The 24,010-nt window shown below is 45.0% G+C and overlaps 3 protein-coding genes across 3 annotated transcripts; all 3 read right to left on the bottom strand.

The window, feature by feature from the left end:
* Positions 1–392: 392 nt before the first annotated feature.
* LOC119573530 lies at positions 393–2,322 on the bottom strand. Its single transcript, XM_037920745.1, has 5 exons — positions 2,200–2,322; positions 1,495–1,747; positions 1,138–1,335; positions 690–976; positions 393–569 (listed from the first exon to the last, which is right to left on the bottom strand). The coding sequence occupies exons 1-5, from the start codon at positions 2,320–2,322 to the stop codon at positions 393–395; spliced, it is 1,038 nt and encodes a 345-aa protein (XP_037776673.1).
* Positions 2,319–3,739, bottom strand: LOC119573529 (RNA-binding protein Raly-like). Its single transcript, XM_037920744.1, has 3 exons — positions 3,543–3,739; positions 3,216–3,511; positions 2,319–2,392 (listed from the first exon to the last, which is right to left on the bottom strand). The coding sequence occupies exons 1-3, from the start codon at positions 3,737–3,739 to the stop codon at positions 2,319–2,321; spliced, it is 567 nt and encodes a 188-aa protein (XP_037776672.1).
* Positions 3,740–5,773: 2,034 nt separating this feature from the next.
* Positions 5,774–7,552, bottom strand: LOC119573168 (peritrophin-1-like). Its single transcript, XM_037920235.1, has 2 exons — positions 6,870–7,552; positions 5,774–6,156 (listed from the first exon to the last, which is right to left on the bottom strand). Exons 1-2 carry the CDS (start codon positions 7,059–7,061, stop codon positions 5,809–5,811), a joined length of 540 nt encoding a protein of 179 aa, XP_037776163.1. The 5' UTR covers positions 7,062–7,552; the 3' UTR covers positions 5,774–5,808.
* Between the last annotated feature and the right edge of the window lie 16,458 nt (positions 7,553–24,010).

Genomic DNA, 24,010 nt, shown 5'->3' with positions numbered 1-24,010 from the left:
CCAGGCTGCCAAAGACCTAAAAAGGTTTAACATTGAAATTTGCACAGGAAAAAAGGAAAGGTAACCAACATGAAATTCTGGAGCATTCTGTTATTGCCAAACAGTTAATGTCACCTTTCAAATATATAAACAGAAATACTGAATAGTTGCCTATGAACATAACCATTTCTAATTTGAAATATGGCTCTGAGCATCAATATCAAGTGATTATAAAAAGTTATAATTATATACATTCAATGACTTTTGATGAAACAAATCACATAAATTTGTATGATATCCATGAAAAAATATAATTATTTGGAAAAAATGGTCCAAAAAAAAGTGAAACCAGCACTTACAAGAAAGAGAATATTTCATAGACATGCCTATTTTCCTATGAGTATTCTGGGGTATTACATCTGTAGTATTCTGAGCAGCTGTGAGCAGGATACAAACATTCGCACGTAGGATCGCATGTTGGGTGTTTCAGGTTGATACTGTGGGTAATCTACTTGAAGAACACATTGACTCAACTGTGGGTTGAACACAAGCCCTTCGGAGCAGGTGTGGAATACGGCGCTTGCATTTGGCTGTTGAAATATTTTAGAAAGGAAATAATAAATAGACTTAGAAATAACAAAAGGATCTGACTTGTATATAGAAAGATTCAGACAATAAAGACATTTTATTTGTAATTAGCAAGAACTAACCTCACAGTAATAGTAGGCTGTGCAATCCTCGGGATGAGGTCTGAGGCAGCACTCACAGTCACAAATGTCAGGCTTCATATCAGGGGGCTGTGTGGGAAGCACAGACTCTGGAATCTGGCAGTCAGCATCAGGAGTAGCGATACACTGGGCATTAAACGGCCAGTCACACACTCGTTTGACGGGATTGAAATGAAGATGGAGGGGACACTTCTTGACAAATGGTATACTGTGAGAACAGTGAATCCATTTCTTACAATCCCGGGGGTGAGGGAAAAGACCTTCCTTTTCTGGACATGAAAAAAAAAATAATTTTCACCTTCATCACCACCTTCGTTTCCGCCGTCTCCATCAACGCCTCCGTTTCCACCGTCTTCACCTCCGTCTCCACTTCCGTTTCCACTGTCTCCATTTCAGTTTTCGCCGTCTCCACTTCCGTTTTCCTTTCCACCATTTCCATCTCCATTTCCACCGTCTCCACCTCCGTTTCCACCGTCTCCACTAGATTCTTTGCTTCCGGACTTTGCTCTTGGACTCTTTACTAAGAGATTCTTTGTTTCCTGACACTTTGCTTCCAGACTCTTTGCTTCCAGACTCTTTGCTTCCAGACTCTTTGCCTTCCGACTCTTTATTTCCGGACTTTCTGCTTCTGGACTCTTTGTTTTCAGATTCTATGCTTCCAGACTCTTTATTTCCGGACTCTTTGCTTCCATATCCTTTGCTTAGATAATCTTTGCTTACACATTCTCTGCTTACTCTTTGCTCCAGATTATTTGTTTATTTGATTATTTGTTTCCAGACTCTTTGCTTCTTGATTCTTTGTTTCTTGACTCTGTGCTTCCGTACTCTTTGCTTCTTGATTCTTTGTTTCTTGACTCTGTGCTTCCGTACTCTTTGCTTCTTGATTCTTTGTTTCTTGACTCTGTGCTTCCGAACTCCTTGCTTCCATAGTCTTTGCCTTCGAACTCTTTCCTTCCGAACTTCTTGTTTCCAGATTCTATGCTTCCAGACTCTTTACTTCTGTTTCCACAGTCATTGCTTACTCTTTGCTTCCGGACTCTCTGCTTCCATATTTTTTACTTCCGAATTCTTTACTTCTGGACTCTTACTGAGTCTTTGCTTCCCGACTCTATGCTACTGGAATCATTGCTTCCGGACCCATTGCTTCCAGACTATTTGCTTGCAGGTTCTTTGCTTCCAGATTCTTTGCTTCCCGAATCTATGCTTCGAGAATCTTTACCTACAGACTCTTTGCTTTGCTCTTTGTTTCCAGATTCTATGCTTCCAGACTCTTTACTTCCGAACTCTTTGCTTCCGGGCTCTTTCCTTCCGGATTCTTTATTTCAGGACTCTTTGCTTCCAGATTCTATGCTTCCAGACTCTTTCCTTTTGGACTCTTTACTTACGCCTCCATCTCCATTTCCGCCGTCTCCATCTACGTTTCCAACGACTCCACTCAGGTCTCCACCCTCGTTTCCGTCGTCTCCACCTCCCCCTCCATTTCTGCCATTACCTTCTTTACATGTTCCACAACTTTTGGGACATGTCTTGGCAACATATGCTTCCCATGAGCAATCCCCATTGGCTGGCTTGCAGTAGCAGATGTTCCCAACGTCTCCACCACTGTTTCTGTCATTTCCACCGTTTCGACGATTGTTCACCGTTTCCACCTCCATTTCTGTTACTACCTCCTCCATATGGCAGACCTTCTGGAGTCAGGTAGTTGCCTGTCACACATCCCATTCGTGAGTTTCTGTTGGTTCCAGACCGTTCCAGGAGCACAAGGCATCTCTTCAGGACCATACGGGGCACACTGGATGAACTTGCGGCAGTCACTTGGATGTGGCAGATACTTTCCGAGGGAGCAGTCAATGACGCAGCCGTCGATGCTTCCACCATTTTCACTCTTACTGCCGTCTCCAACTCCTCCTTCTCCTCTTCCTTTTCCAATGTCTTCATCTCCGTTTCCACCATCTCCACCAGATTCTTTGCTTCTAGACTCTTTGCTTCCAGACTCTTTACTTTCGGACTTTTTGCTTAGAGACTCTTTGCTCCCAGCCTCTTTGCCTTTGGACTCTTTACTTCTGGACTCCTTGCTTCCAGATTCTTTGTTTAGAGACTCTTCGCTTCTGGACTCTTTGTTTCCGAATTTTTTGCTTCTAGACTCTATGCTTCCGGACTCTATGCTTCCGGACTCATTGCTTCCGGACCCTTTGCTTCCAGACTTTACTTGCACATTCTTTGTTTCCAGATGCTTTGCTTTCTGAATCTACGCTTCCAAACTCTTTGCTACCAGGCTTAAGGGAATCATTACATCTAGACTCTTTGCTTTTGTACTCCTTACTTAGAGACTCCTTGCTTCCGGATTCTTTGCTTTCAGACTCTTTGCTTCCGGACTCTTTGTTTCTGGACTCTTTGCTTTCGGATTTTTTTCTTCCGGACTCTTTGCTTAGAGGCTCTTTGCATCAGGGCTTCCGTTTCCGTCGTTTTCACCTCCATTTCCGCAAGTACCTCCTCCACATGAAAAACCTTCCGGAGTCAAGTAGCTGCCTGTCACACACGGAGAAGCCCATTCGTGATCACAGGTGGGTTTCTGTTGGTTCCAGACCGTTCCAGGAGCACAAGGCATCTCTTCAGGACCATACGGGGCACACTGGATGAACTTGCGGCAGTCACTTGGATGTGGCAGATACTTTTCGAGGGAGCAATCAATGACGCAGCCGTCGATGCTTCCACCATTTCCTCCATTACCGCCGTCTCCACCTCCACCTCCGTTTCCGCCGTCTCCACCTCCACCTCCGTTTCTACAGTCTGTATCTATGTTTCTACCATCTCAATCGTCTCCACCGTCTTCACCTTCGTATCCACCATCTTAGACACACCGTCTTTACCTCCATTTCCACCATCTCCACATCCGTGTCCACCGTCTCCACCTCCGTTTCCATCGTCTCTACCACCGTTTCCACCGTCTCCACCTCCGTTTCCACCGTCTCCACCTCCGTTTCCACCGCCTTCACCTCTATTTCCACCGTTTCCCCCTCCGTTTTTACCATCTCCACTCCAGGAAAGCACCTTCCTCCCAGGCCCCTTCGCTGCAGTCTACATTGATGGCCAGATCGCACTGTGAGGTGTCACGGTTGAAGAGAAGGTCGCTACTGCAGAGGTGTTGCAGTGCTTAGACACCCTCATCTGAAACACCGACAGTACATAACTTTTAATACACAAATTTGCAATGATTTTTCCACGTTGTTCTTCTTCTTTCATTTTTTGTACCAAAGGGACTCATCAGTAACAGGTGGTGGGCACAGTAGGTACAGTCATCTGTGTTATTACAAGGGCTCAGTTTTGCCATTTCGATATACCTCTTTGCTCTGGTCCAAATATACAATATGATCGTATTTCAGGCATGAAGGAAACTGTCGATACAGCAACTGATTATATAGTGCAAAAGCCTTTTAATAAATTAATCAGAAAGTGCCTGTAAGTCTAAAGTTGATAATTCTGCAAGAACAGGCTGGCAGATATCAACGGTAATATAGTGCGGGCCAGTAAAATATCATAGCATGATGCTACAGGTTTTTAGAATAAGCACTTTCATATTTTTCTCATTAACAGTAATTCCAGCTGTAGTCAGACAATATTTAGAGAACTATTAAGTATAACATAATGCTAAATGTCACAATGTCAAAGCGATATACATTGGTGAGTAATTAAAAACAAAGCCCAAAAAAAAAAAAAAAAAAAAAACATAGTGCTGATAACACAGATAAAATAAAGCTAGACGAAAAGGAGAATCATTATTGACACCTCGTCTGCGACGGCAAGGCATTAAGCTGTAAACTGAAGGAAAACGGGTAATGAGCGAAAAAGCAAACTACTTCTAGATTATTTACAGAGAGTAAAATGAAACTCACACTGCCAGTAAGCAGAGCACATTTCAGACATTTCAACCATCGCATTGAACATCAAGTCACCTGGACACTCGGTAAGGTGCTCCATTCCAGTCCGTGAATGGAAACCCCGGTTAGTCAACGGTCGCAGAAGATCGCTAAACGGTGGATTGCTATAAAAAAAAAAAAAAAAATCTGTGCCTCCTTTCTGATTATTCGATCGCTGATATATACATACATACATACATATATATATATATATATATATATATATATATATATATATATATATATATACATATATATATATTATATATATATATATATATATATATATATATATATATATATATATATAAACAAGTATGTGTGTATGTACACACACACACAGACACACACACACACACACACACACACACACACACACACACACACACACACACACACACACATATATATATATATATATATATATATATATATATATATATATATATATATATTATTATGTATGCATATATGTAGATTATATATATATATATATTTTTTTTTCTCTCTCTCTCTCCGTGGCCATCACAGAGTTAGAGAAGATGCACTGACTGGATTATAGCTATATCTTGAATTTCAAGGAAGTAGACTGTTATCAAAATGCAACATGAGTGTGGAGTGCTAACTGGAGTGCCGGCAGGAGTGTGGAGGCAGGCAACACAGTGAATCCCTTCCAAGCCTAGACGAGAACCTGTCTGTGCCTCTAGGATCTAAGCAGTGAGACTGGGTAACTTTCAATAGAGCAAAGGCAAAGGTAGGAAAAAAATAAAGAAAACCTCCATAAATCGGAACCCAACACTAGTCCCGTCTGCCTGTGTGGAGAAATCCAAACAATGAACCACATTTTCCAGGAATACCAAAAGGGTCCTCACTGCTCCGATCAAGATCTTAAGGAAGAAAATGATGCCCTACAGTGGATACTGTTTGGCGCGATAAGGTGTGGTGACGTGCGAGTAAAACATGAACGGAACAAAACATGATATGTTAGAATTCGCTATCGTTCAAAACAAGATGATTATCGGTTTTATTTTTTTTAGAATGATAAATTTCTGTCCTTATCTAAACCTGGATTAAGAGTGTTTATTTCCTAATTATCTGAAGTGTTAATTATTAATCTTCCTCGTTAGACACTTTAGTTTCTTTTCAGTCATATTCCCTGTTGATAGGAAAGAGGGAGAAAGAATTCAGGAGAGTGAAGCAGGCAGACGGCTAGAGAGGAAGAAACGTACTAGATCTAGATTCTGAGTAAATGAATTCATTGTCACTAAGTGACAGCACGGACAGAGTAAGAAAAAGAGAACAAAGAGATTGCAGGTACTGACAGCGTCGCAGTGGTAAAAGGCATCGCAGTTATACGGGTGCGGCTTGATGCAGGGGCCTTCGCAGTCACACGTCACGAGGTCGTCTGTCACGCCTCCTGGGACGAAGGGGATCGTCAGCTCGCATGACTTCTTGAAGGGCGCGCAGTGGGCGTCCCTCGGGTGGTCACACGCCCCTTTCACCGCATTGAAGTTCAGGTTGGAGGGGCATCTCTGCATGGAAAAAAGGAAAAATTACAATTACGTAATGTGACTCGTGGCCTGAGTCCTTCTGGCTCCTTTTCCTTTATATGGTATGTAAGGGGTAAAGGGGTTCTTTGCCATAGTAATTAGGTGGTACAGAAAATGATGTGCAATCAATTCATGGTTAAGGAAAATTTGGGTGAACAACCTTGACTGGAAATTGCAAAGAAAAGGCACTGGAAATAAATAGCGTGAGTTTAGACCGTAGCAAAACTAACGACAGATGACCTAGAATGTCTATAAGCTGGTAACTGTGCTCTGAGTCACACTACAGGTTTGCGGTTCGTTCTGGTGCTGAAAAATAGAACAAGGATAATCTATGCTGCACATCTAACAATGAAGGGAAGATAAATGAGTGGATAGTTCTCTTTCTCTCCGGCTTTGGTGGATATCTTACTTTTCTGTTTTTATCTTATGTCTTCCCTCCCTGCATTCACTGCTCTTTACCATAGTTCCCTTCCTATCAGCCCCTTTTCACTATGCCTTAAAATGGATTCGTTCTCGGTTTGCCCTTTTCTCTAACCATCTTTTATCTTCACCATTGCTGCCTTTTCCACTTTTTCTTTTCCCCTAATATTCACCTCTTCCTCTTTTCTTTCTACATTTCTTGCCAGTATCTCTGTCATCCTCTCTTCCTATTCTTGCACTTCTCTACCTCTTACTCATTCGCTCCCGTTTCTCACCTTGACATATGGGACGCCGGCAACGCAGTGGACGTAATCTGTGCAGAAGGTCGGGTGCGCGTAGAAGCCGTCCTGTCCAGGGCAGGTCAGGCTGTGACATATGTGTATGTTCGGAGTCGGGGATCCTGCAAAGGACAGGAAGCAGTTCTCTGCAACAACACTGACTTTTAAAAAGCGAGCGTAAGTTTTCATTTTCTAGGAAATTATTAGTTGATTACTGTTTTCTAATTCGTGAGGTTATCTTTTTGTTTGTTTTTAGACTTATCATTCATTAGTCTTTTACCCTCTGTCTCCCTTCTGTAAAGAAGGAGATACGACAAAGTAACAAATGGAATCAAGACCTTTATAAAAAAAAAAAAAAAAAAAAAAAAAAAAAAGAATACATTATCCCTGGGCATTATTACTGAATTCTTGAAAATGTTTCCTTAACTAAAGATTAACAGAAAGTATAAAAAGTGCAGCCATAATATTCAAAATTTCTCTTAATGGCGCTGACCAGGAGTGGGAGCACTGCCAATCCCGCCACTTGATAAGAAAGGAGGACCCTAAGAGAACCCTCCATGAAGCTCCTCCTCCTACTCCAAAATGCCCTGGCTCCTCCTTCGCCTCGACGTCGAGAAGGGAAGTCAACGAGGGTCCAGCTTCTTACGCTATCACGGGAAGAGATCCTCTACGGGTCGACGTAGCCGCCGCTACGATTGGGATTAAGATCTAGTTTTATTGACATGGGTTTTCCAGATGGAGGACCTTAATTTGCATTTCCTTTTACTTAACGAAATAGAGAAAGAAATAATCTGTACTTATTGCTCTCTCATTTTCTTTACGTACTGATATAGCGTTTTATTACACTAAATTCACAACTGGAGTAAGTTTAGGAATTATCACAATACAATTACGTATTATGTAAGAGTATTCTAAATAATGAAATCGAGAAGACAAGCAATTAATGCAAACGACATAAGCCCTGGAATCACCTTTATGCATATATATGCATATGTATACGGGTATATGAATATGCATATAGGCACAACACAAATGTATGAACATATGTACATTTAATTATCTCTCTGTCTCTCGCTCTACACAAACATGTATATGTGTATACAAATGTACACACACACACACACACACACACACACACACACACACACACACACACACACACACACACACACACACACACACACACACACACACACACACATATATATGTATATATATATATATATATATATATATATATATATATATATATATATATATATATATATTATATTCACGCGTATATATATAGGTGAATCGAAATTTGTACGCTCGTGATGTTTTTAATTTTGCAATTTTTTTTCTTGTTTATTTTATTAACAGTGATCCAAACCTGTGATATTGGTGTATTACTGTTTATTGCCAGGACTACGAGCTACGAGCCTTAGCTCTTGCTTGTTTGTAATTGCAAAAGTTCTCGTTATCGATGTTATCTTTGAAAACCCTGTAGGCTGTATTGCGTTCATACAGCGCCCTGCAGCAATCCGCCAAGGTGATTTATGCTTAACAGTATCTGTCTTAGGAATAGGTATCGTTGCTGCATCTAAGATCGAATTCTGAATATTGTTTACTTTATCATCAATGGTTTCTCCAACAACTTCGAGCTTGTCGTTCCTTGTGAAGGCGACTCAGTCTGCTCTGTCTACGTTAAGTTTAGGTGCTGAAGGCGTTCTTGTTGTGTCGCATGAATATTCAATAGAAATAGGAAGGTGATCGCTTCCCACAGGCACTTGGCTGCTATTGTTGAAGAGACCAGAGATGTGTCGGTAAAGCTCAAAGTACCGGTGTACCATCGGTTAGGACTAAATCAGAATCATTAATCAGCTTAACTACTTGCTCACCTCTACCATCCACCCGTAGGGGACACTGTAATGTATGATGAGCATTAAAATCACCTAAAATTGATTTATTTTGTGGCAGACAATTCTGAAGAGCAAAGAGCTCATCATCAATTACCACATTAACAGGCGGAAAGTAAACTGAACATATAGTCAGATATGTGTCATTAATTTTTCCTTTACATTTGACAAACTCCAAAGTAGAATCATTAGTCACCAGGACTGTTGTGACGTCAGTATTAATTAATGCCAAGAACTGCTGTATTCAAGTACATTTCGTATATACCAAATACTTCTGAAGTAAACTCAAAATCTTTACTATATTTTCTCTCAACAAGCGTTCCATATAATTAACAACTGTGAGAAAATACTTTTTCACTACAGAAGCTAATGTAAGTTTCGCTTTCTGTTTTTTATTTTTATTGTCATTACTGTGTGGGTCACAAAACAATTATATATATATATATATATATATATATATATATATATATATATATATATATATATATATATGTGTGTGTGTGTGTGTATGTGTGTGTGTGTGTGTGTGTGTGTGTGTGTGTGTGTGTGATATTAAAGTCAAGAAAGTTGTATATCTGTATATGATATCATATAAAAAAATATCATTTAATTTCTGGTATCTCATCTACCGATAGGCAAGGCCGACGTCATACTCAACCGACTCCGTCATTACTACTTCATAGCTACGTCATAAGGTGCTGGAAAAAGCAGAATTGCCAACCCTGGTACTCACTCCAGGAAAAGGGAGACTGGTGGATGTACAAGGCGACTCCGCCTCCACCCCTACCCTCACGGTCCTTCCGACACAAATGGTAGTTTCACAGCAAAACGACTTCGACAGAGACGAGGTGTGTTAAAGACATTTCTTGGAGGACTATAATATCGGGAGCATAGGACGAGGCTAATAATTTAAGGGCATTTAATCAAGCTCTAAGGCTCCGACAGTTCCACTGTATAATGGTTGATGCGAAGATTACATTTCATGGGGTATTGAAGTACCTTTCCTGCCAGTATATATATATATATATATATATATATATATATATATATATATATATATATATATATATGTATATATAATATATATATATATATATATATATATATATATATATGTATATAATATATATAATATATATAATATATATAATATATATAATATATATAATATATATATAATATATCTATATCTATCTATCTATCTGTCTATATATATATATATATATTAGGGGGGGGGGGGTGCGCCACCTCTCCCTTGCTTTCCAGGGACCTATCTTGGGAGGATTTGAAGTCAGAAGCCTCCATGTCCTGCTGCTCCATGAGAGGGAGACGACTGGCTGAGTGCGACCTGCTTCTCTATCGAGAAGCCAATCGAGAGCCATGTAGGTTTTAGGTAAACACTAGGGTTAGTAAATTTAGCTCTTTATTGGCTCACAATGGTGTTCAGCGGTCAAAGCCTAGCCGATGAGTGTGTGGTGATTCGTTCATCGTTCGTTCGTTTGAGATTTGCGAAGTTCTGGCTTCGCCCGGGCCTTCATTTATAGGGACCGGCCTGTGGCAGCTATTTATGGCTGTCTCATTTTGTTCTCTGACACTCTATGCTTACCGTGGTGGCGGCATTGCCAGCAGACGCTCCTGCCGCCATGGTGTAAGCATGCGGCATAATCTCATTACCAGCCCGGCGGCTATTGTGGGCAGTCCTTGTCTCAGAAATTGTGTGTGCTCACAATTCTGTATGTAATGTACCAGCGTGGCGTTCGGCTTGCTAAAGGCATGCAACACCTGTCTGCATAGGTATAGCAAAGGATTTACCTGGCTGTGCAAACAGCACGCGGACATGTCGCTTTGCCTCTGGAAAACTAACTTTCTCCTTGCTCTTTATTACCAATACTTCTGTATGATCTGCCTTGCGCAATAGCAATCGTCTGATTGTGTGAAGAATGACTTCTGTACCTCTTTTTTGTCTGTGATGATTATGCCATCTATCTTCAAAGCAGGTGGTGACAGTGATGTGGTCTTTCCAGCGATCTGAAGCACCTTCTCCCATACCCATGCTAAGGGGGCCCCAGAGTTAATCGAGGAGACATACTGTCCACGATGTCCGTCTAGCCTCCTTTAGCACTCGCCTGGCCTTGGCTCAGGTCTTATTGTAATGGATCAAGGTCGCTGGGGCGTCGTTTCAACTGCCTTAATGCTGCTTTTCTTGCTCTGACAGCTTGTTGGCATTCATCAGACCACCATGGTACTGGAGGTCGACGGTAATGTCCGCCACTTTTTGGAATGGATGCTTCTGCTGCAAGGTGAATTCATGATGTGAAGTGATTAACAGCATCTTGAACACACTGGAAATCATTCACAGATCCTTGAAATACTGTAGTTGATCTAAAAAGATTCCAGTCCGCATGTTCAAGTCACCATCTCTGCACTCCATTGGCTAGAATACCATTGACCTCCTGCAAAAGTATTGGAAAGGGGTTGCTTCCATGTAAGTCTGTCCATGTTTGAATTTGGAAATGTGTGGGAATGTCACTATTCAGTAAAACTGCATCTACTCTTAAAAACAAGGACTCCAAGGCCTTTCCTCGAGGGTTGCACAAAGTGTCTCCCCAGAGGTGATGCCAACCATTGAAATCTCCCAAGAGTAGAAATGGATATGGCAGCTGCCCAAGTACATCTTCCAAATCATCTAAGTTGAGATTATGTGGAGGAAGGTAGATGGATGCAACAGTATAAGCTCGTGTCAAGCCTATTCTCACAGCGTTCACCTTCAGTGTTGTCTGCAGGTTAATGGCCTGGAAGGGAATATCCTGATGTACCAGTACTGCTATTCCTCCATGAGGTCCATTATCAAAAGTCCCATAATGGGCTTGAATTTGGAATCCTCTCAGGGAAATTGGATGAATTTCCCAGGTCATAATCTCTTGTAAGCATACACAAAACTGAGTTACATGAAGCTATCAGATGTTGCAGTTCTTCCCATTTTGCATGAATTCCCTGACAGTTCCATTGGATTAAGGTATCCAGTTCTCTAAACTACTTCTTTATAAGGTGTTTGGCAGCACCTGTGGTCAAGGTTTGCCCCACACCTTTAAGCTGTCCCTTTCCAGGATCTTAGGAGAATCTTTTGAGGGTTTGTTTACCTGTGGAACTAGTTTCCACAGGCTTCCTTTTGACAGGCTCAGGTTTTCTTTGCTTGGGCAAAGGACGGACCTGAGCTTTGCTTTGGGAGCATTCTGCTAGCAGGGGAGGCCCCTGTGGATGTGGTGGCAGCTGGAGCTGTCACTGTTGAGGCCTCTGGAGCCCAGCCTGACAGCTCCAAAGACCCTACTTTGAAATGAGTCTTTTGAACAGGCTCAGATTTCTTTGCTTGGGCAAAGGACGGAACTGAGCCTTTGCTTTAGGGGCATTCTGCCTAGCAGTGGAGGCCCCTGTGGATGTGGTGGCAGCTGGAGCTGGAGCTGTTGAAGTCTCTGGAGCCCTGCCTGACGGCTCCAAACCCCCAATTTGAAATGAGTCTTTTGGACAGGCTCAGGATTTCTTTGCCCTGGGCAGGGACATCCTGAGCCATTGCTTCAGGGTATTCTGCCTAGCAGCGAAGGCCCTGTGGATGTGGTGGCAGCTGGAGCTGTCACCGTTGGGCCTCTGGAGCCTTAAATGATGGCTCCAAAGCCCTTTTACTTTGGGTGGAGGAGTCTCCTCAATAGACCCTTCACTCCTACTCCTGGCAGAATTCACCAGAGGCAGTTTAGCAATTGGGGACTGGGGTTTAAAGGAAGTGGCAGAGTGTGTGGTGTAAGAAGCAACCGGAGGGCAAGGTTGGTGGTTAGGAGGATGGGCTAGAACTGAAGCAAGGATTTACCTGGCTGTGCAAACAGCACGGGGGACATGTCACTTTGCCTCTGGAAAACTACTTCTCCTTGCTCTTTTATTTACCAATTTCTTTTTCAAATTTGTACCTTTTACAAGGCTTTGAAGAAGCTTCATGGGCTTCTTTGCAGTGGTAACAGTATATTGAACCTGGACAGTTGTCATCTCCTTGATGACCTGTTGTACCACACTTTACACATACTCTTGGTTGTCCATTTTCTTTAAAACGGAAGAGTTGGCTCCATGCCCATAACCCGGGCAGTGGAAGCACCACATAGGGTTGGGCACATCTGGCTTTACCTTGAGGTGGTACCATGCCAACTTAACTGATTCTGGAAGGACTAATGTGTTAAAAGTTTAAAGGAGAGCTGGTGTTGACTGTTCCAAATCACCAACTTCTTCTTAAAAAGTTTACTACCACTACATTAAACTTCTCTAGTTCTCTAACAGTTATCCTCAGAATACCTCATCAGGGCTCGGTAAAAGACAATTCCCTTAACACTGATTAAGGGTTTTTGTGAAGAGAACATGAAACTTGAGCCCCAGGGATGTTGCATATAACACGCAAACGGTCACTGTAGTCTGGTGACGAAACCTCAACTATTAGGCTACCATCTCGCTGTGGGGTTTATGCGAGGATCATGTTGACATACCTCAACTATTTTCTGATGTACTTCAAAAATATCAAGATCTATGATTGATACACCATCAATGGTCTTTACTACAAGGTACTTACTATATGAAATACTCTCATATTTGCCAGGTAAAATTTCCTTAGTGGATTGAGGAGGACTTTTCCCCTTCATACCTGGTTTGGGAGCCTGGGAACCAATACCATTCCCATTCTTGCCCTTTGGAAACTGGAAAAGGTTCCAAAGTGACATGTAATGTTCCAGGGGGAATGGTCGGGGGATTGTGTAGGTTGTCAGGAGAGAGCTAGATCTTTGTAAATGTGTAGTACTCATACAATAGACTTCTTCATTTCCACCCCCCCCCCCCACCCCCTATGGAGTCCAACAAGGGGAAGCTATAGTTGGGCTCAAAAACTCCCAACACCAGGGGAGGAAATGAGGAAATATACGCAGCCACTATTACAGTACTGATGGCAGTCGCGGGACCTATGCGCTACCGACTGAATAGTGTCTGCTTGACCCTAGCCATATTTGACCAGCCAATTGACTTGACCGGGCCTTGATCAAGACACCCGTCTAACCAGAATAAAGGACCAAAGAGGTGTGTCGCTAGCTGCAGGGCGCAGCTTGCAGCATCGCTCAACCTCTTGGTAATACGGGATGCCACACACAGCAAACACATGTGGGAGAGTTCTTCCTAGTCCAAGATGGAAGGAACCAGGGGTAGGTGCACTATCCCCTCTCATAGGCCTTGGTGCACCAGGAAGCCATTTCGTCTCATCCCTCACTGGTGACCCCTCCAGTATGGGTTGCCCTCTGGTCCGGCTCACCAGATCATTGGGACCTCAAGCCCCCCCACCGCGGCAAGGCGGTTTCCGTTAGGAGGGTCTAGCCCAGACAGCTAAGGAAAGAGATGGGCAGTACTTCCATGGCTCCTTTTGTTTTGGGAGGGGAACTATGAAAGCCCTCTTCCAGTTCTGGGGTAGAGTGGAATTTTCCCAGTACTTGTTGAGGAGTTGCAGGAATGCAAGCTCACCTGCCAGACTTAGGTGGGAAATGATGGGAGCCTGGGGCTGTGCAAGAACTGTTTCTATAGGTTTTTCTTAGTTCCCTCAGAGAAAGGATAACATCTAAGTTATTGGGTTTGGCTGTCTTCCTGGTTGTAGGCATTGTTGGTTTGCCTTCAGTTCGCCTGACAGACTATTGCTGCTTGTTCTTGCAGAGAACTCCTGCACCAGTCTGTTTGCTTCTGATTGAGGGTCGTGGTGTGTGCATCTCGGGGCTGAGTTGCTAGTAGCTCGCCTGACCTGTTGCCACAGCTCTGTAAGGGTGGTTCAGTGGTCAAAGCACTCACACCATTCCAACCACTTTTCCTGCCTGATTCTTCCTTGGCATCCCTGTCAACTTCCCTTAGGAGGGCTAGGTTGTTAGGGGTTCTTTGCCTTTGGAAATGTTTTCTACACATGTTCACTCACTGGTTGACTTCCATAATCTCGTCATTAAATTACCAGGCATCCTTATAACTCCTGTACCATGGCCGAGTTTTCAGTAATCTGAGAGGCTGCTTGATTTATGGCACTAAGTCTGGCTTCAAGCACTTCCAAATTTTCACTCTGTGGGGGGTTCATTGTTTCTAAGACAGCGAGCCAAGGAATTCTGAAAGGCTTGCCAGTTGGCTTTGTCTGTTTTCCATCTTGGATTTGCTTGTGGCTGGGCTGGGCCAGTATCCATGAGGGTAGAAACAGTGCCATAATGGTCACGTGTCAGTCTCATCGACACACCATCTAATTCTCTCCACCAGAGCTGCAGTGGCCAGGGTCAGGTCTAGGACCCCTCCTTTGACATGCGTTGGCTCTTGGCTGTTGAGAAGAGCGATCTCGGGCAAAGTCTCAAGCATGTTGGCTAGGTGATGGCCTGCCACATCCGGTGCCCTGCAGGGAGCAAGGATGGGATGGTGTGCATTGAAGTATGATCACTTGGTCTTGTGCTGCAGTAGCATAGACCTGACTGATGTCTAAGCTCCTACAGCCTGGCCTGCTGTACACATTGTACAGCTTGAGAGGGCCTCCAGCCAGGTGAATCTCAACAGCAAGAGATTCAACATCCTCTCCACAGTGTGGTGCATCGGCTATTGTGGAGCAAGGGATTGCTGCTCTGACCAGGGTGATCAAGCCTCTTTTGCCAGCTATGCTTGGCAACATGAAGACATGATAGCCTGAGAAGTGAACAGTCTCCTCTATTCAATGTTCCTTGATTGCACTATTGTGTGGAGGATGGCATTCTTTGTATTATAGCCATAGATGTTCCATTGTAGTATGCTTAGATTGTGTGTCATGATATTACTTGGCGAAAGTTACATCAGAGACGTCTTTATATTCGGCTTCGGAGTCAGAGTCTGACATTGTGACGTCCTCATTGGTTGAGGGATATTCATCTGTTGTCAGGCTAACTGTGGGTCCACTGGTAGGTGGAGAGCCTTAGGTAGCTCTGACTTTTGTGAGTTTGGCTTTTCTCACTTCGGGCTTTATCTGTGTATCTTTTCTCTTTGCTGACTTTACCCGAGTAAGGTCAGCTATTTCTGGCATTGGCTGCATAGATTTAGCATGTTCTGGCTCTGCCTATGAGGGTTGGGGTGGGGAGGGGAGTCTCGTCCTGGGATGAGGGTGGGGCTGCTTTGGCTCTGTTCAGCTTCCTCCTTTCAGGACTGCGACAGTCTGGGTCATTGCCGTCATGGTGACTGCGACTGCCTTTTCTCTTCCTCACTGGATCTCCCCAAAGGTGTTGCTACTGCCGTGACCATAGCAGTCAACAGTCATATCTTCCTCATCAAAGAGGAGATTATCGTCTCTTGGGGAAGCTTTTGCAGTGTTCTTTGAACCTTTATTCCTGTAGTTCTTCTACATTTTAGTTATGGTGGGAAACTCCTTTTTATTGGAGATATCATGTGTTAGCTGTGGAGGGGCTTCCTTCCTCTTAGGAGGTCGGGAAGTCTTTTCTATCCCCAGACATGGATGCCTGGGGAGCAGAAACAAAGTTCGATTGCTTTTTAGCAACCTCTTGTCACCTGAGGGCTGCCTCTTTCCTGGAAAGAGGAAGCCAGTCTCCAGGTGTGATGCCCCATGGCATAGTTGGGACATTTGACTTTTGTGTCCCATTGGCCTTTCTTGTGGGCCTTGAGGCACCACATTTAGGCATGGCCTTGCAGCTAGCCTGGTGGTAACTGTATCTTTGGCACTTGTAGCACCGAAGTGGCTCAGGTACATATGTTCTTAGGTTTTAGGAGCCCCAGTTACCCAGATCAAGGGTAGTGATTGGGGCTCCTTTCAAGGTCACCAGGACTTGCCTGGTTGGGCTCATCCCTTTTGACATTCGGGAAGTGTCCACGACCTGTGGGGTTGATATGATCACATCCACATTATATTATAGTGAAAAGCCATGTAGCACCACATTGACTCTCCTATCGTCAGGATTGAGTGGCGAGAAGCACATTTTTCTCTTATCATTAAGCTCCTTGGTTTCCTGCAGGAAATTCAAGGTAGCTTGGTCTTTGGGCATGATAATCATGCCCTGGTCTCTGGCAACCAGGATTGACAACCAGATTTTTCACTGCATCTCCAATACTCTTACCAGTGGGTAGGCATTGTCAAAGCCTTCAGGTTTAGAGGGAACCTTAAATTATGGTAAAGGCCTAGGGGGTCCAGACTCGCCCTCAGAGTCTGTCTCTGGCCTGGGTCATTTTGGGCCACCCTTTCAGCTTAAATTGTGGGCGGCGGTCATGAGAGCAGCAGCTGTTTCAGTTGGTTCAGCTCGTGCTCCCATCTCGATCAGGGAGGATGTCTGAGGGTTACTCAGAGCTCTCCCTGATGTGCATGCTGGCCTGGAGAGGCCAGCACGAGAGTTCATCTGCTGGACAATCTCGTGGACAAACATGTTTTTAGCTGATGTCGTGTCCATCTTAGTAGCAGGTCTCGGAGAGTCAAGCTGTGCTTTGCATTTTCGCTTGCCACTAGAAGCCACGTATGAGTGACTACTGTAGTCTGGGCCTTGCACGGTTCATCATCATTTGTATCTCTTTGCTGTGGGGGATTTGAAATGTTTGCCTTAAATATAAGCAGTTATTTCATCCTCTCATGCCCCCCACCCACCACCGAGTCCAACAAGGGGAAGCTGTCTGTTAGAACTAATGTCTAACAGCCACAGGGGTGGTGAGAGGATATACACAGCCAATAGCAATTGTACCGCCCCTCACGGGACCAGTGGTAGTGGCAACAGTAACAGTGACTGCTTGACCCTAGCCTCCTGTTGGAGACCAGCCGATGGATCTGACCGGGCCGAGATCAGACCACCTGTCTTGCTAGAATAAGGGACCAAAGAGATGTATTGCTAGCTGCAGGGCATACTCATGCACAGCATTGCTCACCCTCCAGGACTCCCATCTCCACAGCGTACTGGAATACCATGCACAGGAAACACACACATGGGTAGATATGAACCCATTGGGAGAGACCAGAGGGGATGTCCTTCCACCTACAATCATTGTTTGGAACCTTTTCTTTCTCCCTCTAAAATTATACAACCACCCAACGGCTGTATCACCTGACAGCTCTAGACCTGCACCTCAAAGAGGAGGTTCCAGAGGCAGGACCCAGAGTGATGGTGATTCTGCACTCCACAGCTTAAATGGTCACAATGTATACTCTCCGGTCATGTCCGGGGAGCTATCCAGGGATTGGCAGGGGCCAGATCGCCAAACGACATGAGCCTGCTGTACTGTGTGCCAGAGCTCGTTGCGAGGTGGTTACCACAGCACTCCCCTTCCAGTGTAGCGGTTGCAAAACGAACTTTCGAAACTCTACATCGTTCCTGGAAGTACGCAGGTTTCACGCAGTCAATGCTGATGTTGTCCTCCCCTTGTGGACACCAGATGGTGATGGTCTTACCACCCCGCTTGATGGCAGGAGTGATGTGTGAGCAATTTTAAAGGTTGTGTGGTAAGTAAATGTCTTGCTGCTGTGAAGGTTGTGTGGGATGGGAGTGGATGCGGGCTATGAGGTCATGAAGCTGTTTTCTGAAAGCTCACGGATTCCGTAAACCATCTCAACTGTGCTGCACTGAAGATCCTGCTTGAAAGTGGTCTGTATGTGCAGGAGCACTAAAGGCAACTAGTTCACCCAGTGACGATTGGAGCTGTGAGGGCCTCCTTCCATTGGCGGTGTAGGTGCTCTACCATGCCATTGGCACTGGGATGGTATGCCGAGGTCCGGATGTGCTTCGAGCCAAGAAGAATCACTAGTTACCTCCAGAGCTCGGACTCGAACTGAGAACCACGATCGGTCGTGACCATCGCAGGAGTGCCATACCGAGAGATCCAAGTGCTGATGAAGGTCTGCAAGTGCTTGATGGCAGTCTAACCGCAAGAAGTTCCTTGCCGGAGGCACTGTATCGATTTTGGTGAGGGCTGAGAGTCTGCAAAAAGAAAGCCAGGGGCTCCCAACCAGCCAGGAGGCTGTATAGGGGAGCCAGTAGAGATGCACACCTGGAAATGAACCTACTGAAGAAATTTATTATACCAAGGTACTTTTGAAGCTGTCTTTTGGTTGTTGGTCTAGGGAACTACCTGATGCTGGTGACTTTTTCCTGAGCTGGGGTGATGCATCCCTGGTAATTGTGTGACCTAAGAAAGTAAGAGACTTACCAGAGTTGATGACAACTACAGCTTTCTGCAGGCATTCGAAGAGGGCATAGAAGTGTTTTTGTGCTCCTCACGAGGTGCGGGAGAAGGTAGCGATCAGACACAGTAGCTGTGCAGATATGGCGATTATCACCACAAGGGTGCCAATCACCATCTTTCTTCCGTATGAGGTGTAGGGGGATTCCCTCTGGCTGTTGAAAGGACGTATGATTCCGAGTTCCCTCATGTGCTCAAACTCTGCCTTGGCAATGCGGAAACGGTCTGGTGCAAGGGGGCCTGCAATGGGAGTAGACCGGTGGTCCAGTCATGAAGATGTGGTATGCGACAGTGTGTGATGGTATTGTTGCCACATTGATGGGCTTCGTCAGTGCTGGAAAGTTGCGAAGCACGGCTCTATAGGTGCATTGGTTTGGTAGCACTGTTTAGATGCAAGGGACGCATAAAAGGGCCAATGAGGCTAGGGTGTGGGCCCTTGACTGTTGTACAAGAGACCCCCGCTTAAGGTCCACTGTGAATCCATGCAAGGAAGTCTGCTCTGAGGATTGGTTGCTTTACGTCAGTGACAAGGAAAACCCACGTCAGCTTCGAGTGGCGGGCGCTACTGAAAAGGAGTATCATGGAATGCTCACCATATATGTTGATTGGTGAAAGAAGTGGGCGAGTGCCTGTCTTTGTGGGATGCGGGAATAAGGTTGACTTCTGCTCCTGTGTCTACCAGAAAATGTGGGTGGGAGTTGTTGTCACGGACCTAGAGCAGGCGCCATCCTGGCCGTTTCCCGGCCAGGAACAAGGGGGCTCGCACCGACGCGCCCGGGTGCTGAATCTAGAATGATAGAAATAGTAGCTACCTGGAGTCGGAGAGCAGCGGCTGTAGTTTTGACGTGCTGAGGCATATTGTCTCGTTTGCGGTCACGGTTGGCACGATGCAGAACTGCGATGGCAGAACCTGGGATGCAGTGAAGGATCAAGGGCTGTGAGCCATCGAATGGCGGTTGAGTTTGGCAACCTCCGTTGCGAGGGACTGGAGAGGTTACATGGCGTAGAAGGAACTCCTGTTCCACCTGCAGAATCCATTCAAAAGGGCAAGCAGTGGTGCAGGTAGGCAGTGGTTTTAGGGAGGCTGACAGATTCAAGTTGAAACTGGGCTCTTAACTCCGAGGGTCAGCAGTGTAGGTTTTAGGTAAACAATATGGTTAGTCAATTTAGCTCTTTATTGGCGGAGCTCACAATGGTGTTCAGCAGTCAGAGCCTAGCCGATGAGTGTGTGGTGATTCTGGACTCCGTGGCACGCACTCCCACACACAAATAAGTAGGTGGTGGCAATTCAAGTGTGTAAGGCACTAGGAAAGACCTAACTACTTCAGTTAAAGAGCAATTACTAGTGTCACCTCCACTGCAGATCGTCCACTGGGTTCCCAAACACACCTGACAGTACATATTCACACACACACACACACACACACACACACACACACACACACACATATCACCCACATATGTATGAGCTTTTGATGAACTCAGACTGTTTCCATAACGCAGCAACAACGTATAATAAGTCGTGTACCACAAGAGCTACCCTGGTGTCCTGGGCCTCTAATCTCGCTCGGCATTCATGTTTCTGAGTTTCTTTATAATAAAATATAAAAAATATCAGATTTTTCTGAAATTTTCTGCTTTACCTGCACCTTCAGTGCTTTAATCTTGCAGGTCACATGAGACTACAGCAGTCAGCACCCGAGCTCGGGCACGCAGCACTCTTCTACCTCAGAACAGCCCTTACAAGCTTCAACTTCTGATAGCGAGGTCCAGTTGTTAGGGGCGTCCTTTAAGTGCATTATTTCTTATTATGGCTTCTCTTCCTTTTTCATGTGACTTTCCTGAGCCTACCGGAATTTTCCCTGAGGGCTCATATATTTGCTGAGGGGTGGGCATCGAATTATCATTCTTCGCCTTCGGCAGTAAGGAAGGGTCTTACACATAACTCGATCCCCCTTTGGTACTGGGAACACAACCAGGCTTCCACAGAGAGAGTAAAGAATGGAAAACTCTCTTGTCTATAGCTTTTAGGTTAATACCAAAAGTTCAGATTTGTTTTTATTGATCCCTCCAGGACAACGGCCAAGGAGTTCGGATTTGGTTCGATACCCAGGATGGTTGCTACTCCAGCTAACCCTTCTTCTCAAGGAAGAAGGGCGAACCATGACTGCTCTACGACCAACTCGACTCTGAACAATGGAACTCTGCACTAATAACAAACCCAGGTCACTTCTCAAACTGAGAACGCAAAGTTTGCGAATGCTCAATACATGAATGAAAATCACTTTTGAATGTGAATCCCTTTGTCACCAAGGTCCTTGATGGTCAAGAAGATGGCAATTTTGATTTTGTTAGGAAATTGTGGAATGGAAGACTCCTTGTAAAGGTACAATATAACTCCCAGATTAAAGGTTTACTTAAGCTGATGCAAAGTCATGATCTCAGAATCAAAATAACTATACCTATTGGCCCTAATACCTGTAAGGGAGTAATCTTTCACAGGGATTTAAAGACGACAGAAGAAAGTGAAATTCTCGAGGGTATGAAGGGAGTTAATTGTATGACCAATAAGGACAGGAATGTTTGAACATAAGTTGGACTGTTTTCTTTTTTTCCTTTCCTTTTTCCTTTTTTTAATTCTTTTGCTTTGAGTATGTCAATGTTGGATATGAACATGTCTAAGTATGACCTTACATCCAAAAGCCAATGTATTGTAATAGATGCCAAAAATTCAGACACACCTTATTAAGATGTATTGGCAGGCGACTCCTGTAAGGACTATAACTGGCTATGGTAACCACCTCTCGACGAGGCTCATGTCGTTTGACGATCTGGCCCCTGCTAATCACCGCGAAGCTCCCCGGACCTGACCGGACAGTATACATCACAGCAGGGCCATTTATGCCATTGAGTCCAGAATCACCACATACTCAACAGCTAGGCTCTGACCGCTGAACACCATTGTGAGCTCCGCCAATAAAGAACTAAATTGATTACTTAAAACCTACACTGGTGACCCTCGGAGTTAAGAGTCCAGTTTTGACTTGAGTCTGTCAGCCTCCCTAAAGCCACTGCCTACCTGCACCATTGCTTGCCTTTCTAAATGGAAAGTTCCTTCTATGCCATGTCACCTCTCCAATCACCAAATATTGGATACTGATGACAAATCTCTCACCTGACCTCCAACTCTTCATCAGCAACCTCATTAACAAGCCAGGATACAACACCTATGAACCACCCTCCACCCTCATCCATGCCAACACACACTTGCCTCCCGATATCCTGCACTCACTGTTCCTCCAGCGTCTGCCGGCGGCAGTTCAAACCTTCCTACTAGCATCAGAACTCCCCATCAAACAACTAGCCTCTAAAGCTGACAAGATCCTGGCTATACAGAACACTGCACAAGTTTCAACGGCATCCACTACCCCAGAGTCCCTCGCAACACAGGTTGCCAAACACAGCCGCCATTCGATGGCTCACAGCCCTTGACCCCTCACTGCATCCCAGGTTCTGCCACTGCAGTCCTGCATCGTGCCAACCGTGCCAGCCGTGACCGCAAACGAGACAATACACCTCAGCACCATCAAAACTACAGCCGCCGCTCGCCTGCTCTAGGTCCGTGACAACAACTCCCACCCACGGTTTCTGGTAGACACAGGAGCAGAAGTTCACCTTATGCCCACATCCCACAAAGACAGGCACTCGCCCACTTCTTTCACCAATCAACATATCCGGTGAGCATTCCATGATACCCCTTTTCAGCAGCGCCCCCCACTCGAAGCTGACGTGGATTTTCCTAGTTGCTGATGTAAAGCAACCAATCCTCAGAGCAGACTTCCTTGCATGGATTCACAGTGGACCTTAAGCGGGAGTCTCTTGTACACCAGTCAGGGGCCCACACCCTAGCCTCATTATGCGTCCCTCGCATCTAAACAGTGCTACCAAACCAATGCACCTATAGAGCCGTGCTTCGTGACTTTCCGCTGACGAAGCCCATCAATGTGGCAACAATACCATCACACACTGTCGCATACCACATCTTCATGACTGGACCACCGGTCTACTCCCATTGCAGGCCCCCTTGCACCAGACCGTTTCCGCATTGCCAAGGCAGAGTTTGAGCACATGAGGGAACTCGGAATCATACGCCCTTCCAACAGCCAGAGGGAATCCCCCTACACCTCATACGGAAGAAAGATGGTGATTGGCACCCTTGTGGTGATAATCGCCATATCTGCACAGGTACTGTGCCTGATCGCTACCTTCTCCCGCACCTCCACTCCTTCACACACGAACTCAGGGTGCACGATTTTCTCCAAAACTGGCCATCAGATCCCCATCGCCGAGGAGGACAATCCAAAGACAACTGTATCCACCCCCTTTGGCCCATACAAATTTCTACAAATGCCATTTGGCCTCCGCAATGCCACCCAGGCCTTCCACCGTTTCATGGACTACAGGGTGTTTTCGTTTTCATCGATGACATACTATTCGCTAGCAGCAGTCGTGAGGAGCATAAAAACACTTCTATGCCCTCTCTGACTGCCTATAGAAAGCTGGAGTTGTCATCAACTCTAATAAGGATCTCTTTGGAGTCACCTCCCTTACTGTCTTAGGTCACACAATTACCGGGGATGCAACACCCCAGCTCAGGAAAAAGTCACCAGCATCAGGTAGTTCCCTAGACCAACAACCAAAAGACAGCTTCAAAAGTACCTTGGTATGATAAATTTCTTCAGTAGGTTCATTCCCAGGTGTGCATCTCTACTGGCTCCCCTACACAGCCTCCTGGCTGGTTGGTAGCCCCTGGCTTTCTTTTTGCAGACTCAGCCCTCACCAAAATCGACACGGTGCCTACGGCAAGAAACTCCTTGCGGTCTAGACTGCCATCAAGCACTTCTGGACATATGTCGAGGAGAAAGACTTCCACATCTTGATGGATCACAAGCCCCTCACTTTCGCCCTGTACAACAGAAGCCACTGTAGTCTCCACGTGAAGAAAGACACATG

Source organism: Penaeus monodon, chromosome 5, assembly GCF_015228065.2.
Source record: "Penaeus monodon isolate SGIC_2016 chromosome 5, NSTDA_Pmon_1, whole genome shotgun sequence".
In the NCBI taxonomy this organism is placed as follows: domain Eukaryota; kingdom Metazoa; phylum Arthropoda; class Malacostraca; order Decapoda; family Penaeidae; genus Penaeus; species Penaeus monodon.
Note: the sequence above shows the minus strand (reverse complement) of the source record. Positions and strands in the feature narration are given on the sequence as shown.

What these genes read in the sequence shown, in the direction of transcription:
- LOC119573530 (XM_037920745.1), bottom strand. Translation starts at nt 2,322, where the DNA reads ATGACAGAAACAGTGGTGGAGACGTTGGGAACATCTGCTACTGCAAGC. An exon ending in AAGAAACAAAGAATCAAGAA is followed by an intron (nt 1,336 to 1,494) that starts GCAAAGAGTCTG and finishes CAAAGAGTCCAG; the next exon opens with AAGCAGAAAGTCCGGAAATA. An exon ending in CAGCCTACTATTACTGTGAG is followed by an intron (nt 570 to 689) that starts GTTAGTTCTTGC and finishes ATATTTCAACAG; the next exon opens with CCAAATGCAAGCGCCGTATT.
- LOC119573529 (XM_037920744.1), bottom strand. Translation starts at nt 3,739, where the DNA reads ATGGTAAAAACGGAGGGGGAAACGGTGGAAATAGAGGTGAAGGCGGTG. An exon ending in CTAAGATGGTGGATACGAAG is followed by an intron (nt 3,512 to 3,542) that starts GTGAAGACGGTG and finishes TTGAGATGGTAG; the next exon opens with AAACATAGATACAGACTGTA. An exon ending in CAGCTACTTGACTCCGGAAG is followed by an intron (nt 2,393 to 3,215) that starts GTTTTTCATGTG and finishes TGACTCCAGAAG; the next exon opens with GTCTGCCATATGGAGGAGGT.
- LOC119573168 (XM_037920235.1), bottom strand. Translation starts at nt 7,061, where the DNA reads ATGAAAACTTACGCTCGCTTTTTAAAAGTCAGTGTTGTTGCAGAGAAC. An exon ending in CCGGCGTCCCATATGTCAAG is followed by an intron (nt 6,157 to 6,869) that starts GTGAGAAACGGG and finishes TTTTCCATGCAG; the next exon opens with AGATGCCCCTCCAACCTGAA.